The following is a 19,124-nucleotide window of genomic DNA, read 5'->3' on the forward strand; positions in this document are numbered from 1 at the left end:
AAACTTTATTAATTCTTGGAAAATGATGAGAGTACTTCGACTTGTAAAATATAAGTTTGCAATATGAAATTTAGAGAGCTGTAAAACACAAAATAATAAAGTGGGATGGGTTTTCTGAAAATTGAGTTTTATAAGTAATCTAAACCTCACTCAGATCTCTGTTAATGGATCACATTTTTAGCTCTAAGTGAATCAAGGCCAAAATAACATATAGGAACATAATTCTAAGCCCACAAAGTAAAATTGCATTCATACTACTGGCAACTCCAATACTAGTTGTTTTTAAGTATTAACCATCACAAGCACCTTTTCAGAGAAGTGAAATTGAATCTGTTAACACTTAGAAATTGGATATAGGGATATACTAAGATGTTTTCTGAATCCCTAGGCAATTAGTCTGACCTCCCATGAAGAACAGAAATAGGGGTAGGACTCGGGATAACACGTATGCCCCTCAAGGAATGGAAAACTAACCCCTTTGACATTGCTTCCCCCAAGTAGGTCCTCCATCTCTCCCTCTCCATTCCTAGAAAAATCCGTTGAGAACTGGCTCTGTGCCAACTACAGTGCTAGGTTTGGGGTGTATAGTGTGGAACAAGACAAATACATCTCCTGTCCTGGAACCGAGGTTGTAGTGAAGACCAACTAACCAATGAATTAATTACATGAGGAAACACGCTCTCTGGTAAGGACCTTGGAGAACTCAAAGGATGATTTGGATGGGGTGGTTAGAGGCCAATCCATGGAGTCAAAGAGAGAGGACTTGAGGATTGAAGTGGTGGAGAAATTGATAGGAAGCTAGCATGAGGAATATTACTAAGACAAAGAATGGTGTCAACTGGGTACAAAAACAGACCAAATTATGCAGTTCTTTGAAACACAGGAAAGGCCATTTCATGCAGAGGATTTGACCTCCCGCAATCAGAAAAAGTACAGTAGTCTCTATAAGGCTAATGTGTTTGCAATATTGGAGCTGAAATCCACAGGGAAGATAGTCAAGAAGGGAGGGATAGAGGCTGCAGAATGGGCTAAAAACCCATGTCAGTTGTTGCTCTGATCTTGGTGCTGTGGATATCCTGCAGAAAGAAGCCAGTGACCTTCATCTCGGAGCTAAAATATACACGTGGCACAGGAGTCAGAGAGGCTAAAGGACAAGGTAAGAGGAGTAGTCGTCCCAGCTGTCCCCTCACACTATCAAGTTCATCAGTATATTTCTGACAACATGTATGAGCTAATGAGAGGGCTACCGCTTTGCTTCTGACCTCCGAATTTCATAAAAGACTCTCCCATAGCACATTCTCACCGGAGTCTTACAGGGAAGGGAATTCTAGGAAATGTAGGTTGGCCTAACCAAGCTGATACATCACAAGGTCATCATGCCCTGTAAGACCCTTTTACCGGGATCTCTCCCCGGCAACTCTAACTGCTTCCCTTCCAAACAACTTCCCTTCTAAACCTTCTCATCCTCTTTCTGAGTTTCCCTATTTTTGTAAATAGTACAATTTTTCTTCTATTACCAAAACTTTCTAATTCCCTAAACTCTTTTTCTCTCATATCCCCATCTTGCTCCCACCAATATGTAACTTAGTTGTAGCATTTTTACCTCTGCAGTACTTCCCCCCAGGCGTATGAGTTCAAACTCACCTGGTGATTATACAATCCCACACATACTCAGTTTGCTATCTGCCCCATTTTAGAACCCCAGCTCTCCCCTCCAAAGGCATGTACACGCAAATGAGTTATGGTGGAGGAGCCTGCATGCTGTTATCATTATTTAAACCAAGAAAAACATACTGTAGACAAGATGAAAGATCTAATAAAAATGTGTTCTTATTCCTGATTCTAAAACTTTAACAGCTGGGCTTTCCCATGTGGGATAATGTTACATAAATAACTCAGCCAGGAAGCAGAAGGGCTGTGAAGAAGTCCAGCAAAATGATCGATGATCTTGGACACTCTGAATATCACACCCAATGGAGTTACAAGGAAGTGAGTGGTCACTGGAAGGTACTAGTGAGCTGGTGCTGGTCTGGTCAGCAGCCTTGACAGAACCTGAGTCATGTATCACTAATTCTTCCCAGGTTTCCCTTCTATTTAAGCACATTAACACTCTCTATTCCTTAGGGACTTCACCTTCCCCACCCAGATTTGTCATCTTTTAATTAGTCATGGAAATGTAGAGACTTCGGCTCTCAGAAAAGAAAGTTGTTGAGATTTGAGATTTAAGGCTCAAATATACTCGATTCCTCTAATTTCCTTTTAAGGGGACATTATCACACAATACAGCCTATTTCATATTTTTGTCCACATTATGTAGGTATGGGTCATGTTACACTTACTACTTCCACTTCCTCCTTCCGCTGAATACATATAGACGCAGTTTTGGCACAGATGGCAAAAAGCCCTATGAAAACTAGATGCATGAGGAATAGAACTCCACTGTAAGAGAGCGAGTGCTGTTCTCCTTTTCCATTTTCCTAAGGGGTAAGTGGTGGGAGAATGATACATCCAGAATTTCGGGGCAAGTCTCATATTCCATGATATGGATTAGAAGGTGTCTGAAAGATTTCCAGCTCTGGAAACCAGTGACTATCCTGTATTACAGTACAGTGAAGTCGTTCTTCACTGACCCCTACTTCTCTTTCTCAGTGGTTGCTTTAACTTGGACTGAGAGCTTTTAGAGAATGGTAATTCACTTGTGTATTTTTCAGGCATGTTCCTGGAAATCCCACTGTTGTTGGAAGTTCTACTTTATGAAATATACCCAGGACTTCTCCTTGCCAGAAACTATGTGAGGGCTCACTTCAGTCTTTTTGAAGAGTTACGGGAAACGCTGTGTGATAACAAGAGTGGTCACTTCAATAGGAAACATTCCCGGGGTATTTGCTTGTTACTCCTCTTTTTCCCTAATCCTGAGATTAACCTTATCTATGAATATCAGCAAGAATCAACTCACCCACTAGCTACACCAGCTCAGGGAAATATCCACATCAACCTGAAAAAGGGAAAGAAGAAAAAATAGGAAGAAAATTACTTCTAGGCTTTTAATTGCTTATCATTTTTCCCTACTCTCTGCTCTCCATAAGTTTTTACACATTATGATCCACGGTAATATGCTAGCATAGCTGCCCCCACCCCTAACCACCCTAGCACAGTGAGACTCAATGAACAAGAAATGCTTCTATTTTTCCACTGTCTATTCTTGCTTCTAAGAGGATAGTGACGTCTGAAGGACAAGCCCTGTAATTGAGAGATGGTGCAACGAAGTTCTTCAGAATGATATGGGAGACAAAATTCCATTAACACCTTATGTCTCATACCTAGAAATGTTTAAAAATGTTTTTTCTGGCTATTTAAATCTTTGAATTAAAGAAAATTTAGAAAATGCAAATACACAAAAAGAAAGAAATAAAGGTTTCCAGTAATCTTACCAGTCTGAAATAACCACCATTAATGATTGATGTAAAGATATTTGATGTAAAAAATACATAATTTATTTTTACAAAATGAGATAAAAAATATTACACACTATTTTATAGCCTCCCCATTTAACATGAACATCTTTACACAAATTATAGATTTTTGCAATTATACTATAGCCTGTTACTGGACAATTACATTGTTTCCTCTTTCAGATGTCCTACATTTAAAGGACAGAACAGCACAAATCGTATCAGTGTCCTCTAAGATTGCTTTTTTTTTTTCTTAGTGAAATGGACATCCCAAGTTTCTACTTAGCTCTGCATGCACAGAACTTTTGTTTAGGATAAGAAGCACATGTAGGTAACGAGACTTGACTACTTACTGCTCATTATTACCAGGGGACTTGGAAATTTCTCTCCACTCCACCACTACTTCCAAACTAAAATTACACTCTTCAGAGGCTTAACATTCATATTTTATCAACCTTTAGTAGAGCAGGGCACAATGCATGTTAAGTCATTCCCTTCCCTACCACCATGAGTCTTCAATGAAGTATCTGTGTGCATTAGGCAAGGGGATCAGCGCTTAAGTACCATATTTGAATCCATTCTATTAAACATCGCAGGACACTGAGCAAAACAGAGATGTTCCCCAGGCTGGGCAAAAGAAATGAATCATCTGAGAGAGACAGACTAAAAGCAGACACAGGAGCTGAAAAAGTGAGCCAAGGCTGTGGGCTTCCTATAGAACATTCAGACTTAGCAAGGCTCCTATGGATGCCACAGCCTGACATCAGAAGGCCATCTACCCTACTGACATCATTAATTCTACAGTTTTTCAGTCATTCAGGGCGCAATGAGGCTATAGCTTCATTTTAATAATGGAAGTAGTGGGATGGAAATTTATAGAAAATATTGGCAGAATTCATTTGTTTACTCTAAAGAAGAAATGTTTGTGCAGCCATTAAATGCATATCAAAGTGTATTTTTGACACGAAGGGCTGCACACAATATATTAAGTGATGAAATCATGTTACAAAACACTATAAAATGTGATCTGTTAGTAAAAAAAAATCCTGTATTTGAGCGCGCACACACACACACACAGATTTATAAAAAGAGAGCTATAAAAAATGCATACCAACATGTTAATGGTGGCTTTCTCTAGGAGGTAGAAATAACGATGGTTGTTATCTCCTTTTAGTTTTTTTAATCTATATTTTTATGGTGAAGATCTATGATAAAAGAAATGCTAAGAACGGACATTTGAATTTCATGCTCTACTTTTTTTCTTTGTGCTTGTTATTTTCAGACCGTCAGGCTCTTGATGCAACTTGCTTTATTGATTTTTTTCCTCTTTGTTTCATTCCCATGAGAATATGAAAGGTCTTTGTCATTTTACCTTCAATTCTGTTTCTCTTATTCCCCTTTTTCCCATTTGCTTCTCAAACTAGATGTTTCAAATGAACTTAAAGTATTTAAGGGCGGTCACTCCTTATTTGCCTTTGTGAACAGTATTTAGTAAACTTTAGTCTATCGTGTAAATTCTTAATTCTTTGAAGAAGCACAAATGGACTGATTTACCCCCTAATGCCCTGACTTGAAGCATTTTCAACCATCAGGAGAGTAAATCATTTAAATTTAGAACTGACAAGAAACAGACTCTGGGATCTCTAACATATATGCATTAAGAATAGTCTGCCAAGGGTTTTGTGTAAAGGCAAAGATAATAAACTTAAAATGTATATACTAGTCAGTGAACGTTTTACATACACAGTACAGTAAGTGTGATCCAAGTTCCAGAAATAAATGTCTTGGGGGTTGAATATAAAACTAATGCCAAGTAAATGAGTTTATTTTCTGAGTGATGAAACTCAATTCTCTTCTACCTTAAATGAAATGAAATGCACCTCTCTGAGATTACATGGCACAAGGTTGTCAACTTCATAAATACTCCTGATTCTCTGGTTTATGACAATAACGGCAAACATATCTCCATTCATTTCACATGCTTTATAAAACACTGAAGAATTTGGTATTACACGATTCAGTTATACATACTTTGAGGCTTTAGAAAAAAATAAAGTATTTGGCAAATCTTAGTTAAAAAAACAAAACACACAAAAAAAAACCGTGCATGAGTGATTATGTGGTAGTTGTATATGGCTTTAGACATTAAAAAAATTTTTTTTCCTATACTATTAGCTTTAGAATTGTTTTTTGTTTTTGTTGTTGTTGTTGTTTTTAAAGATTTTATTTATTTATTTGACAGAGATCACAAGTAGGCAGAGAGGCAGGCAGAGAGAGAGGAGGAAGCAGGCTCCCTGCTGAGCAGAGAGCCTGATGTGGGGCTCAATCCCAGGACCCTGGGATCATGACCTGAGCCGAAGGCAGAGGCTTTAGCCCACTGAGCCACCCAGGTGCCCCAGTTTTAGGATTGTTGATGGACCTAGATTACCGACTGAAAAACAATGATCACTCCTTTTGAAAGACAGCCTACTGACCAACCGCATCCTCATGTGCTCTCTGTGAAATTGGAAATGTTGAACATTCTCAGAGGCATAAGATAAAGAGCCTGCCTCACCCCATACAGAGCTTCTCCTGTGCACCACGCCACCAGAATTGTGGACTCATGGACGAACGTGCCGCTTCCTCCACTACTGGCCAGTTTCACTCTCTGTTTTTTTCCAAATCCTCCACTTCCAGTGAAATCTAAGGGCTGATTCAGACAGGGTTCTTATTTGCAAACAACACATCCCAGCCCAGACCAAATTAAGCAGAAACTAAACTTATTGGAAGGATATTAGTTATCTCCTAAGGATCTTATAGAATACAGAATAGCTCAGAAGGCTGGGAAGCTACAGAAACAGATGAAAGAAGAACATGGGGGAGCTGAAACCTGATGCCACCTCTGAACCCTGGGCCTTGTCATTAGCACCATGCCAGATGCTCCTGAAGGTGGTATCCTCGTAGGCAATATAAATTCTTCACTTTCTCCACTTCCATGCATCATGTGCTACAAATTCAAAGTCCCAAGGTTAAGTGTCTTGGTCACCTGTTGCCACACCAAGAGCTGCACAATGAAACCACTATAAAAAATCAGTGACTGGGGGAGTCAAGATGGCGTCGAAGTAGGAGGAGGCACCATTTCAACCTGTACCCTAAAGTGAGCTGATTACCTACCAAAGAACTCCGACCACCCATGAAATCAGCCTGAGATCAGAATTATACACGTCTGGATCTCTACAGGAGCAGAAGACGCCAGTGGCAGGTAAAGCAGACTGGGAACGTCCGAAGATAAACAAAAGGGGGAGGGAGCCACCAGAGGTGACCTATCGGAAAGTAACACCCCAACACGAGAGTGCTCTGCGTCTGGGGACCAGCATTAACTTGGAGTCTGGTTGAAAGCACTCAAAAAACAAAGAGCAAAGGATCGCGGGGTGGGGGTAATAGTGGGAACCTGGGCGGTTAGGGTCAGGGACCTCAGTCCCCGGACCCAGGACAGCCTCCCCTGGCGCGGAGCCAGAGAGAGTGCGGCGGAGAAATCAGGTCTCCGTCCCTGAGTGGCCACTGCACCTGAACGCCAGCGCGCCCGAGAACGAGTGGGGTCTGGCTCCCTTGAGGGGCTGGGAGCCTGGCCAGACGGCAATCCTGAAACGCGCGTGTCCCACACCCTCCCTTGGGAAAGGTGCTCATAGGCGCTAGCCTGGAGCTCTGGCAGCTGGAAAAACCAGACATTCCCAGCCCGGGACAGCGGGAAAATCTCAGTGCGCGATCTCTGCTCGGAACCTCTCTGGCGGTCTGGAGCTGCCTAGACAGCCACCGCTGCCCTGGTTTTGGGTACAACGAGGAGCTCCTGCATCCCCAGGGACAGTGACTCAGAACCGACTCTGCCAGCAGCTTTTGCAAAACAGTCTGAGGCTTCTCTCTGAGAGGGAGGTTGGGGTGCTGTTTGCTCTCCTCTAAACCTCCAAAAACCAACAAAAGCTGTCAAGGCGAGAGAAAGCAGAGGAAAGAACATAAAAACCCCCAGAGAACAAAAGGCTGAAAAAAAAACCAGTTTCCTGAAAAAAAAAAAGAGCTCACCCCCTTGAGGGGAGCGGGAGGACCTAACTCAGGGAACATCATTGTCTGAAAACCCATGTGGCAGGCCCCTCCCCCAGAAAACCAACCAGGAAGGAAGAAAAAAAAAAAAAAAGACTACAAGAGAACAATCACCACTACTTCATAAATACAACTTTTATTTTTAACTCTTTACCAATATTCTGGTTCTTTTTAAATTTTTTAACCTATTTTTTATACTTTTTATAATTTTTTAACCTATTTACCATCACACTGAGATGTCCAGTACATCAAATTCTTTAATAACCTTCTAACCTGAACTTTTTGATACATATACCCGTGTTTTTCTTTTGTTTTTCTATTTTTTTAATTCTTTTTAATTTTAACTTAGTTTAGTCTAGTTTATTCTTTTTTAATTTTTATTTTCTACTATACATATAGAGTTAAACTTCAAGGTAATCCCCTTTCCCCAATCAATGCTACCCCTATAAGCAAACCAGTTTCTAATCCCCCTGTAACTTAGGAAAGTTGAGTCCCTTAACAAAAACATCAAGATACCTTCAGGAAGAATCAAAATAACCTTCCTCACCCACACTGAGAATCTATAACCATTCTCCCAATTTTTCCTTCTGTCAGTGTTTCTGTGAATTTGTGTTTGTCCTAATAATATATAAACCTTATACTTGGGGTTCTTTCTGATGAGGTTCTTCCCTTTTTTTTGCTTATATATACATATTTTTTTCTCTTGTCATATACTTTTATCACTCTTTTTGTCTGTCTGTTTTTGTTTGTATACTCCACAAATCTTACCTTGTGGCCCACTTGGGCCGAGCCTTCTCTTTTATCTTCCCTTTTTTTCCTATCTCTCTCTCTTTTTTTTTCCTTTTTTTTCCTTTTTTTTCCCCTTTTTTTCCCTCTTTTCTTTCCCCTTTTTTTTTTTCTTTCTTCTTCTCTATTTCTTTTTCTTTTCTTTTTTCTCTCATTTGGGTGGGGAATCCTGATTGCACAGAAGCGTTCCAGGGTGAACATTGACTGCACCACAATCGATAAGTCCAGCTGCATCTGTTTAGTCATCTCTTACCAAAATGACTAGGAGGAGGAATACCCAACAGAAGAAAAATACAGAGGATGGGCCTTCTGCAACAGAGCTAATGGCTATCGACATAGACAATATGTCAGAAAAGGAATTCAGACTAACAATTATCCAGGCAATAGCTAGGTTGGAGAAAGCCATGGATGACCAAACAGAATTGATTAGGGCAGAACTGAAAGCCACCAGGGATGATGTTCACAATGTTAGGGCAGAACTGAAAGCCACCAGGGATGATGTTCAAAATGCTCTCAATGAGTTCCAATCCAATCTAAATTCTCTAAAAGCTAGGGTAACTGAGACAGAAGATAGAATTAGTGATCTGGAGGACAAACAGATAGAGAGAAAGGATCAGGAGGAAGCCTGGAACAAACAGCTCAGAAGCCACGAAAACAGAATCAGGGAAATAAACGATGCCATGAAACGTTCCAATGTCAGAATTATTGGAATCCCTGAAGGGGAAGAAAAAGAAAGAAGTCTAGAAGATATAGTGGAAGAAGTTGTCTATGAAAATTTTCCCAATCTCACGAATGGAAACAACGTTCATGTACTAGAGGCAGAAAGATTTCCTCCCAAGATTTTAGATTCTCGAAAGTCCTCACGGCACCTTATCATTAAAATGGGGAATTATGTTTCAAGAGAGACCCTCTTAAAAGCAGCTAGGACAAAGAAGCTTCTTACATACAGAGGAAAGCCCATTAGAATAACGTCAGACCTTTCCACAGAGACCTGGAAAGCCAGGAAGGGCTGGCAAAATATATTCAGAGTACTAAATGAGAAGAACATGCAACCAAGAATACTCTATCCAGCAAGACTGACATTTAAAATGGAAGGAGAGATAAAGAGTTTCCAAGACCGGCAAGGCTTAAAAGACTATGCAACCACCAAACCGACACTGCAGGAAATATTAAGGGGGGTCCTATAAAAGAGAAAAAATCCTAAGAATATCATTGAACAGAAATATAGAAACAATCTATAGACAGAAAGACTTCAAAGGCAACACGATGTCAATAAAAACCTATCTCTCAATAATCACTCTCAATGTGAATGGCCTAAATGCGCCCATAAAACGACACAGGGTTGCAGATTGGATAAAACGACAGGACCCATCCATATGTTGTCTACAAGAGACCCATTTTGAACCTAAGGATACACCCAGACTGAAAGTGAAGGGATGGAGAAGCATCTTTCATGCCAATGGGCCTCAAAAGAAGGCCGGAGTACCGATTCTCATATCAGATAAATTAGATTTTAAACTAAAGACTGTAGTCAGAGATACAGAAGGACACTACATAATTCTTAAAGGGACTATCCGACAAGACGATGTAACAATTGTGAATATCTATGCCCCCAATATGGGAGCACCCAATTACATAAGAAAACTATTAATCAAGATAAAGAGTCATATTGATATGAATACAATAATAGTAGGGGATCTTAATATGCCTCTCTCAGAAATAGACAGATCATCGAGGCAGAAAATTAATAAAGAAATAAGAGCATTGAATGAAACATTGGACCAGATGGACCTCATCGACGTATATAGAACATTCCACCCTAAAACAACAGAATACTCATTCTTCTCAAGTGCACATGGAACCTTCTCCAGAATAGACCACATACTGGGTCACAAAGCAGGACTCAACCGATACCAAAAGACTGACATTATTCCCTGCATATTCTCCGATCACAATGCTTTGAAACTGGAGCTCAATCACAAGGAAAAGTTCAGAAGGAACTCAAACACCTGGAAGCTAAAGACCACCTTGCTTAAGAATGCTTGGATCAACCAGGAGATCAAAGACGAACTTAAACAATTCATGGAAACCAATGAGAATGAAGACACCTCGGTCCAAAACCTATGGGATACAGCAAAGGCGGTTCTAAGGGGGAAATACATAGCCATCCAAGCCTCCCTCAAAACCATTGAAAAATCCAGAATACACCAGCTGTTCTACACCTTAAAGAACTGGAGAATCAACAACAAATTAAACCAACTCCACATGCAAGAAGGGAAATAATCAAGATTAGAGCAGAGATCAATGAGGTAGAAACGAGAGATACAGTAGAACGTATCAATGAAACTAGAAGCTGGTTTTTTGAAAGAATCAATAAGATCGATAAACCATTGGCCACACTAATCCAAAAGAAAAGAGAGAAAGCCCAAATTAATAAAATTATGAATGAAAAGGGAGAGATCACAACTAACACCAAGGAAATAGAAACAATCATCAGAAATTATTACCAACAGTTATATGCCAATAAGCTAAGCAACCTAGATGAAATGGATGCATTCCTGGAAAGCTACAAACTCCCAAAATTGAACCAGGAAGAAATTGACAACCTGAATAGACCGATATCTAGCAATGAGATTGAAGCAGTGATCAAAAACCTCCCAAAAAACGAGAGCCCAGGACCTGACGGATTCCCTGGGGAATTCTACCAAACTTTCAAAGAAGAAATAACACCAATTCTCCTGAAGCTGTTCCAAAAAATTGAAGCAGAAGGAAAACTTCCAGACTCTTTTTATGAAGCCAGCATTACCCTGATCCCCAAACCAGGCAAAGACCCTACCAAAAAAGAGAATTTCAGACCAATATCACTGATGAATATGGATGCAAAGATTCTCAACAAGATCCTAGCAAACAGGATCCAGCAGCACATTAAAAAGATTATCCACCATGACCAGGTGGGATTCATCCCTGGGTTGCAAGGTTGGTTCAACATTCGCAAATCAATCAGTGTGATAGAACACATCAATAAGAGAAGAGAGAAGAACCACATGGTCCTCTCAATTGATGAAGAAAAAGCATTTGACAAAATCCAGCATCCGTTCCTGATGAAAACACTTCAAAGTATAGGGATAGAGGGAACATTCCTGAACTTCATAAAATCTATCTATGAAAGACCCACAGCAAATATCATCCTCAATGGGAAAAAGCTTGCAGCCTTCCCGTTGAGATCAGGAACATGACAAGGATGCCCACTCTCACCACTCTTGTTCAACATAGTATTAGAAGTTCTAGCAATGGCAATCAGACAACAAAGAGAAATAAAAGGTATCCAAATTGGCAAGGAAGAAGTCAAACTCTCTCTCTTCGCAGATGACATGATTCTTTATATGGAAAACCCCAAAGACTCCACCCCCAAACTACTAGAACTCATACAGCAATTCAGTAACGTGGCAGGATACAAAGTCAATGTACAGAAATCAGTGGCTTTTTTATACACCAACAATGAAAATACAGAAAGGGAAATTAGAGAATCGATTCCATTTACTATAGCACCAAGAACCATAAGATACCTGGGCATAAACCTAACCAAAGAAGTAAAGGACCTATACTCGAGGAACTACAGAACACTCATGAAAGAAACTGAAGAAGACACAAAAAGATGGAAGACTGTTCCATGCTCTTGGATTGGAAGAATAAACATTGTTAAAATGTCTATACTGCCTAGAGCAAGCTATACTTTTAATGCCATTCCGATCAAAATTCCACCGATATTTTTCAAAGAGCTGGAGCAAATAATCCTAAAATTTGTATGGAGCCAGAAGAGACCCCGAATTGCTAAGGAAATGTTGAAAAACAAAAACAAAACTGGCAGCATCACGTTACCCGATTTCAAGCTTTACTACAAAGCTGTGATCACCAAGACAGCGTGGTACTGGCATAAAAACAGACACATAGACCAGTGGAACAGAGTGGAGAGCCCAGATATGGACCCTCAACTCTATGGTCAAATAATCTTCGACAAAACAGGAAAAAATATTCAATGGAAAAAAGACAGTCTCTTCAATAAATGGTGCTGGGAAAACTGGACAGCGATATGTAGAAGAATGAAACTCGACCATTCTCTTACACCGTACACAAAGATAAACTCGAAATGGATAAAAGACCTCAACGTGAGAATCCTAGAGGAGAACGTAGGCAGTAACCTCTTCGATATCAGCCACAGCAACTTTTTTCAAGATATGTCTCCAAAGGCCAAGGAAACAAAAGCAAAAATGAACTTTTGGGACTTCCTCAAGATCAAAAGCTTCTGCACAGCAAAGGAAACAGTCAACAAAACAAAGAGGCAACCCACGGAATGGGAGAAGATATTTGCAAATGACAGTACAGACAAAAGGTTGATATCCAGGATCTATAAAGAACTTCTCAAACTCAACACACACAAAACAGATAATCATATCAAAAAATGGGCAGAAGATATGAACAGACACTTCTCCAACGAAGACATACAAATGGCTATCAGACACATGAAAAAATGTTCATCATCACTAGCCATCAGGGAGATTCAAATTAAAACCACATTGAGATACCACCTGACACCAGTTAGAATGGCCAAAATTAGCAAGACAGGAAACAACGTGTGTTGGAGAGGATGTGGAGAAAGAGGAACCCTCTTACACTGTTGGTGGGAATGCAAGTTAGTGCAGCCACTTTGGAGAACAGTGTGGAGATTCCTGAAGAAATTAAAAATAGAGCTTCCCTATGACCCTGCAATTGCACTGCTGGGTATTTACCCCAAAGATACAGATGTAGTGAAAAGAAGGGCCATTTGTACCCCAATGTTTATTGCAGCAATGGCTACGGTCGCCAAACTGTGGAAAGAACCAAGATGCCCTTCAACGGATGAATGGATAAGGAAGATGTGGTCCATATACACAATGGAGTATTATGCCTCCATCAGAAAGGACGAATACCCAACTTTTGTAGCAACATGGACGGGACTGGAAGAAATTATGCTGAGCGAAATAAGTCAAGCAGAGAGAGTCAAGTATCATATGGTCTCACTTATTTGTGGAGCATAACAAATAACATGGAGGACATGGGGAGATGGAGAGGAGAGGGAGTTGAGGGAAACTGGAAGGGGAGATGAACCATGAGAGACTATGGACTCTGAAAAACAACTAGAGGGTTATGAAGGGGCGGCGGGGGAGTGGGGGGGTTGGGAGGTTGAGGGACCAGGTGGTGGGTAATGAGGAGGGCACGTACTGCATGGAGCACTGGGTGTGATGCCAAAACAATGAACACTGTTATGCTGTAAATAAACAAATAAAAATTAAAAAAAAATCAGTGACTGTAAACAGTATTAATTTACTTTAGCTTATTTGTATGTGGGTCAGCTGAGAGCTGCTGATCTAAGGTACGCTAGGTTGTACTTGGCTCTAGACTTCAGGTTGAGTTTCATTTCAACTCCTATCTCTTATTTTGATAGGATCAGTGGGCTGCCTGACCATTCTTCTCATGGTGATGGCAGAAGTTCAAGATACCAACCGAAACTGTGTAAGTACATTTCAAACCTCTGCCATATCAAATCTACCTACATTTCATTGCCAAATGCAAGTTATATGGAAAGCCCAAGTCAAGTGGCAGTGAAAAACATTGCATCTTAATGAGAAGAGCTGTGAAGTCACATGGCGCAAGTCATTGACACAGAATGTGATGAAAAATTGGGACTAATATTTTAATTTAGTCTAGTGATAATTCCTACTGATCAAGTTCAAGCCTTGGGATAGTGCCCTACCTGCCAAGGCGATGAACATACCAAGTATTTGGCCCTTTTGATTTCTGTAGCAGAGAAATGGTCCTACCATAAGAGAGTTCAAATGCTAAACAGTTATCAAAGCACCAAATACCCATCAAAAGTGCCCAGTCATGCTTTTGCATTCCCTTCGATAAAGTTCAAGTAGATTGTAAAGAAATGGCATGCCTGGCAAGTGGAAATTAAATCAGAGTAGGAATTTAGAGACTTGGGCTATGTAGCAGGGAAAGAGGAGGCAACATCATTTTTCCAAAATAGTAACAATGAGATGATCACACTTGTAAGACCTTTGCTCTGGCTCTACACGGAACCCTGAATGAATATGCTATTCTTCTCTCATCCTCCTAACCAAAAAGATGTACTGGAACCAAAGAGATGTGAAATGGAAAGTAAGGAACACTCTTATTTATGAAGATGTTCAATCCCTTCTCACACACATCCCATCAGCAAGAGCTACACTCCTTCAAAACAAAACAAAACAAACATCGGCGAAATCTTCTGCCAAACACCACTTTTTTTTTTCTCTTAAGAACTTTAACAGTCATTACTCTGACACCCTGGCAGGAAAAAAAACAGAAATTTGGGGCAAACTTAGTCCGATTCTCCCTCTAGTCTCTGGACTTCTTTAATCTTCCTAAATGTGATGTTAGGAACAGCTATGTGTTGGACAGAAACTCAACAATTTGGCATGAGTGGCACGACTTGATGAAGATAAGAATGTGGAGACAGAAATGTGAGCTGGTCTGGGAGGAATTACTTATTGCACATCTTTCAGAAGGACATGGTTGGGCTGGTGTCCAGCTGGTGCACAGAGCATGCACCAGGAAAGGGACCTTGCCCACCACTGCCCCCTTGTTATAAGTCAGGTAAGAAAGCAACATCAGTTGGAGGAATACATATTTTGGACTCAGCTGCCAAGCAAAATAAGCCATTAGTTGTTTCGGACAGTAATGGGAGTTACCAGCTGCCTGGCACCTGGAGACTTTAGGGACCCAATTTTCCTGGGAAATTGAGTTCAGCTGCATCTCTTCCCCCCACGATTGGAATGAGGTCCACCTCACTTGTTGCTGGAGAGAGTTCCAGGGTCATTCACTGGAAAGTCCTGATAGGCTTAGAAATGGACCAGTTAGTCTACGGCCATACCACCATGAACGTGCCCGATCTCGTCTGATCTCGGAAGCTAAGCAGGGTCGGGCCTGGTTAGTACTTGGATGGGAGAAATGGACCAGTTATTCTACTGTGACTGATATGGTAAAAGGGATTCAGGGGCAGGTGAATTTTGTAAATAAGCAGCAGTTGCAATTGCTATCAGTGACCATATGTGATACTGATTTCTCTAGATAAGAATAAGGCTCCAGAATGACCTTCTTGAACTCACCAAGTATCTATCCTTAACGTCACCCAGTCCCTAAAGAACATCTCAAACAGCTCCTACCTTCCTGCTAGTTCAATAGATGTAAAGCACTGAACATCAAGGGAATGAGGCATCTGGTGTGGCCTGACAATCAATATGCAGATGTACACTTAGTACTGAATGTTCACTTGGCGACAAACGTATCAGTCTGATTGAATTCAACAAAAAAATAGACTTCTTCCTTCCATGGAACTTAGATTCTTGCCCTCTATTCTGACACTTTCGTGGAGCTTGTGTGTGAGTGATGTGTAGTTGGCACATGTTTCCTGAACTGGACCTTTTGGAATGCCAACCCAACTCAGTTTTCCTGCTTTTCTGAAAAGTATGGTCAAGGTATGGATGACCCCTGGTCAACGTAGACAATCATATTCTTTGCCCCAGCTATTTAAGATCTGGTTTGGAGAAAGAGTGAGGCCTGGAGTTAAGTGCAGTTAAGGTACTTCGAAGGTAGCATTCTGGTGAGATGTTCATGAAAACCCTCAAGAGCTTTCCAGTAACTTTCCTACTCCTTTCTTTCTTTAAAAAAAAAAAAAAAAGTGTTTTTTGCTTAAATTAGAATTTTGATTTTGTTATTTGAAACTAAAATAACTAGTCTAGGGGCACCTGGCAGGGTTCAATCAGTTAAGCGTCTGCCTTCCACCTAGGTCATGATCCTGGGGTCCTGGAATTTAGCCCCGGGTTGGGCTCCCTGCTCAGAGGTGGGCCTGCTTCTCCCTCTCCCTCTGCCCTGCCCTGCCCCACTCATGCTCTCTCTTTCTCTCTCAAATAAATACATAAAAACTTTAAAAATTAAAAAAAAATAACTCTTTCAAACACACTTCTTTTGGGGAGCAAACCAGGGTTCAAGGACATGTAAGTTATCCAGAGAAATTCACAGTTGGACTATAGTATTTCCCACCAGAGAATCCAAGAAGGGCTCACTCTGTCCCTACTAACAACATCCTCTGGAACAGGTGGCTGGCTGAAAGTTTCACGTCTTCTATCTAAGACAGGGACAGGATGAAGTTAAGCAGCAGCTAAGTGATGCTTTTAAACCTGGAAAACGCCACAAGACGTAACAAAAGTGCTATCTATTCTACTTACAACTCTAGTCATAATTATGCTTATTTGTCAAGCACTTTGTGAGTATGCATGTCCTTTAGTAAGGATAGAGGTCTTGGAATATTCCTCAAAGTATCCAGATGTTTCTAGATAAGTGATAGGTTATCTTTCTAAAATGAAATCTAACATATGAAAGGAAATCAAAGGATAATGCGCTCCAGTTTGCCCTGACAATCCATCCACACCCCCAAACACCCTTTTGATATAACACACTTATCAAATACTTCTGTAAGAGCCTTCATCCCAGGGGCGCCTGGGTGGCTCAGTGGATTAAGCCGCTGCCTTCGGCTCAGGTCATGATCTCAGGGTCCTGGGATCGAGCCCCGCGTCGGGCTCTCTGCTCCGCAGGGAGCCTGCTTCCTCCTACCTCTCTGCCTGCCTCTCTGCCTACTTGTGATCTCTCTCTCTTTGTCAAATAAATAAAATAAAATCTTAAAAAAAAAAAAAAAAAGAGCCTTCATCCCAGTTAACATTTGAGTACGCACAGTGCCAGGCACTGTGCCAGGAACTTCCAAAGCACTATGTCCTAGTCTTGGAAACCATGCAAAGGGAAGCGTGCTTTTATTATTCCATTTACAGTTGAAAAGAATTATGAAGCTTAGTGATCTTTTAGTAACTTACCCTTGGTCACATAAAGGATGAATGCAGCAGAGTTTGGGTTGGAACTCATGTTTCTTGAACACCAGACCTATGCTTTGGAGTCCAACTCCGGCCATCAGATCACTACTTCCATTTATTTTCCAACTATGATCCTCGAAGCCATAGATAATTTTTGAAGTTTCTTTGAAGTCACAGAAGAGAGGACATGTTCAATACTTTGGGCTCCCATTTGGAGAGCAATTCTTTGGATTCTGCCTCAGACTTCATTTGAAGAAAGGGCTTCACATGTAGAAAATGTTTAAAAACCACTAGCCTAGGGGCACCTGGGTGGCTCAGTGGGTTAAGTCTCTGCCTTCAGCTCAGGTCATGATCTCAGGGTCCTGGGATCAAGTCCTGCCTCAGGCTCTCTGCTCAGCAGGGAGCTCAGCTTCCTCCTCTCTCACTCTGCCTGCCTCTCTGCCTACTTCTGATCTCTCTCTGCCAAATAAATTAAAAATTAAAACAAACAAACAAACAAACAAAAAACCACTAGCCTAATCCACTCCCCTCATTTGACCTGAAGACCCAAAGTGTTTCAGAGATGAAGTTAGTAATCGGTCCATCTGACACAAGAATATAAACATCCTGATCCTTCTCTACTTTCCTTTTTCACTGAGTTAATTCCAGATTACATTAATCCCATTTGCTAGGATGATTTAAAGCTTAGGTAAGAGAAAACATTTCTCTTAATCTTTTTTCAGTAAAAGGGAATATACTGACTCAAATAACTGAATGGTCGTGAGTTATCTAATAGTTTCAGATGTGGCTTGATCCAAAGGTTTGATCTAGAAATGGGACTAGGACACTAATTGTTTATACATAGTTTTCTCAGCTCTATCCTTTCAATTTTTTTCTACTGCCTTAGCCTTATTTCTTTCATCATAGCAATAATGCCTGCTGCCATTCCAGAATTTGCTCCCTGAACATACAGTCCACAACAAAAGAAAAGGTCTCTTTCATAACTTTGGAGGAAGAAGAGCAAGTACCCTCCTTTTCCATAATTTTCTAGCAAAAATCCCTTCACATTTCACTGGCCTGAACAAGGTCTTGTTCCCATTCCTAAACCAATGCTTGTGACCACGGGAAATCAGATGATCTGATGAGCCTAACCAACCCAATCACCGGGCCACTACCCAGGGAGGAAATTACAGTCTCCAAAGGAAAATCAGTACATGGCCAGAAGAAGGACATCAATGCTAAAGAGACAAAGGATTCTTTTACGTATACCAAAGTACATGCTCTAAGAGAGGCTGAAGCTGAAGCTAAAACGCTAGAATGACTGGAACGGCACTTTCTAGGAAAGACAGTAACAAGCAGGCTGTCTCCCCAGCAGTTCTGACAAGCTACTGTCGAGACTCCTACCAGTACTGAGGAAAGCATAGGCTCAGGCTGAGCCAGGGAGGAAGGTAGACGACTCTGCCTCAGACTGGGCAGGCAAGAACCACTTGAGTCTCCACAGAGCAGGAATTGACACATTATGGCCCACAGCCTATTTCTACATGACCCACAAGCTAAGAATGGCTTTTATATGTTTTACCGGCCAAACATATAAAAGATATTTCATGATGAGAACATTATATGAAATTCAAATACCAGTGTGTATGAAGAAACTTTGACTAAAACACAGCCACACTCATCTGTCTACATATTGTCTAGGGCTGCTCTTGAAATATTTCCTATCTGGTGCTTCTTGGAAAACGTTTACCAACCTTGATTTAGAACATTATCCCTGACTAGCGGCATCCTTACCATCTGGAAACTTGCTAGAAATGCAGTCTTGGGCCCACCGCAGACTTTTGAATGAGAACCTGAGAATGAAGTCTAGTATCCTGTGTTTTTTACAAGCCGT

General features: G+C 40.8%; 2 protein-coding genes across 6 annotated transcripts in view; one reads left to right on the top strand and one right to left on the bottom strand.

The window, feature by feature from the left end:
- Positions 1-2,994, bottom strand: part of XRCC4 (X-ray repair cross complementing 4) — a 275,028-nt gene extending 272,034 nt beyond the window's left edge. Inside the window, exon 1 of the mRNA XM_045999510.1 lies at positions 2,957-2,994. The gene's annotated coding sequence lies outside the window, so the exon portion shown is untranslated. The remainder of the gene's footprint in view (positions 1-2,956) is intronic.
- The window catches only part of LOC123938270, a 64,695-nt gene continuing 46,304 nt past the window's right edge, over positions 734-19,124 (top strand). For 4 of the 5 annotated variants that reach the window (XR_006817700.1, XR_006817702.1, XR_006817701.1 and 1 more), the window contains exons 1-3: positions 734-1,156; positions 2,712-2,879; positions 13,795-13,862. Coding sequence is in view for 2 of the 5 variants with exons in the window: in XM_045999515.1 (XP_045855471.1) it covers positions 1,039-1,156; positions 2,712-2,879; positions 13,795-13,862 (354 nt within the window). In the remaining 3 variants the exon portion in view is untranslated. The remainder of the gene's footprint in view (positions 1,157-2,711; positions 2,880-13,794; positions 13,863-19,124) is intronic. The other variant, XM_045999516.1, reaches the window with a different exon arrangement.

This window comes from Meles meles, chromosome 3 (assembly GCF_922984935.1).
Source record: "Meles meles chromosome 3, mMelMel3.1 paternal haplotype, whole genome shotgun sequence".
In the NCBI taxonomy this organism is placed as follows: domain Eukaryota; kingdom Metazoa; phylum Chordata; class Mammalia; order Carnivora; family Mustelidae; genus Meles; species Meles meles.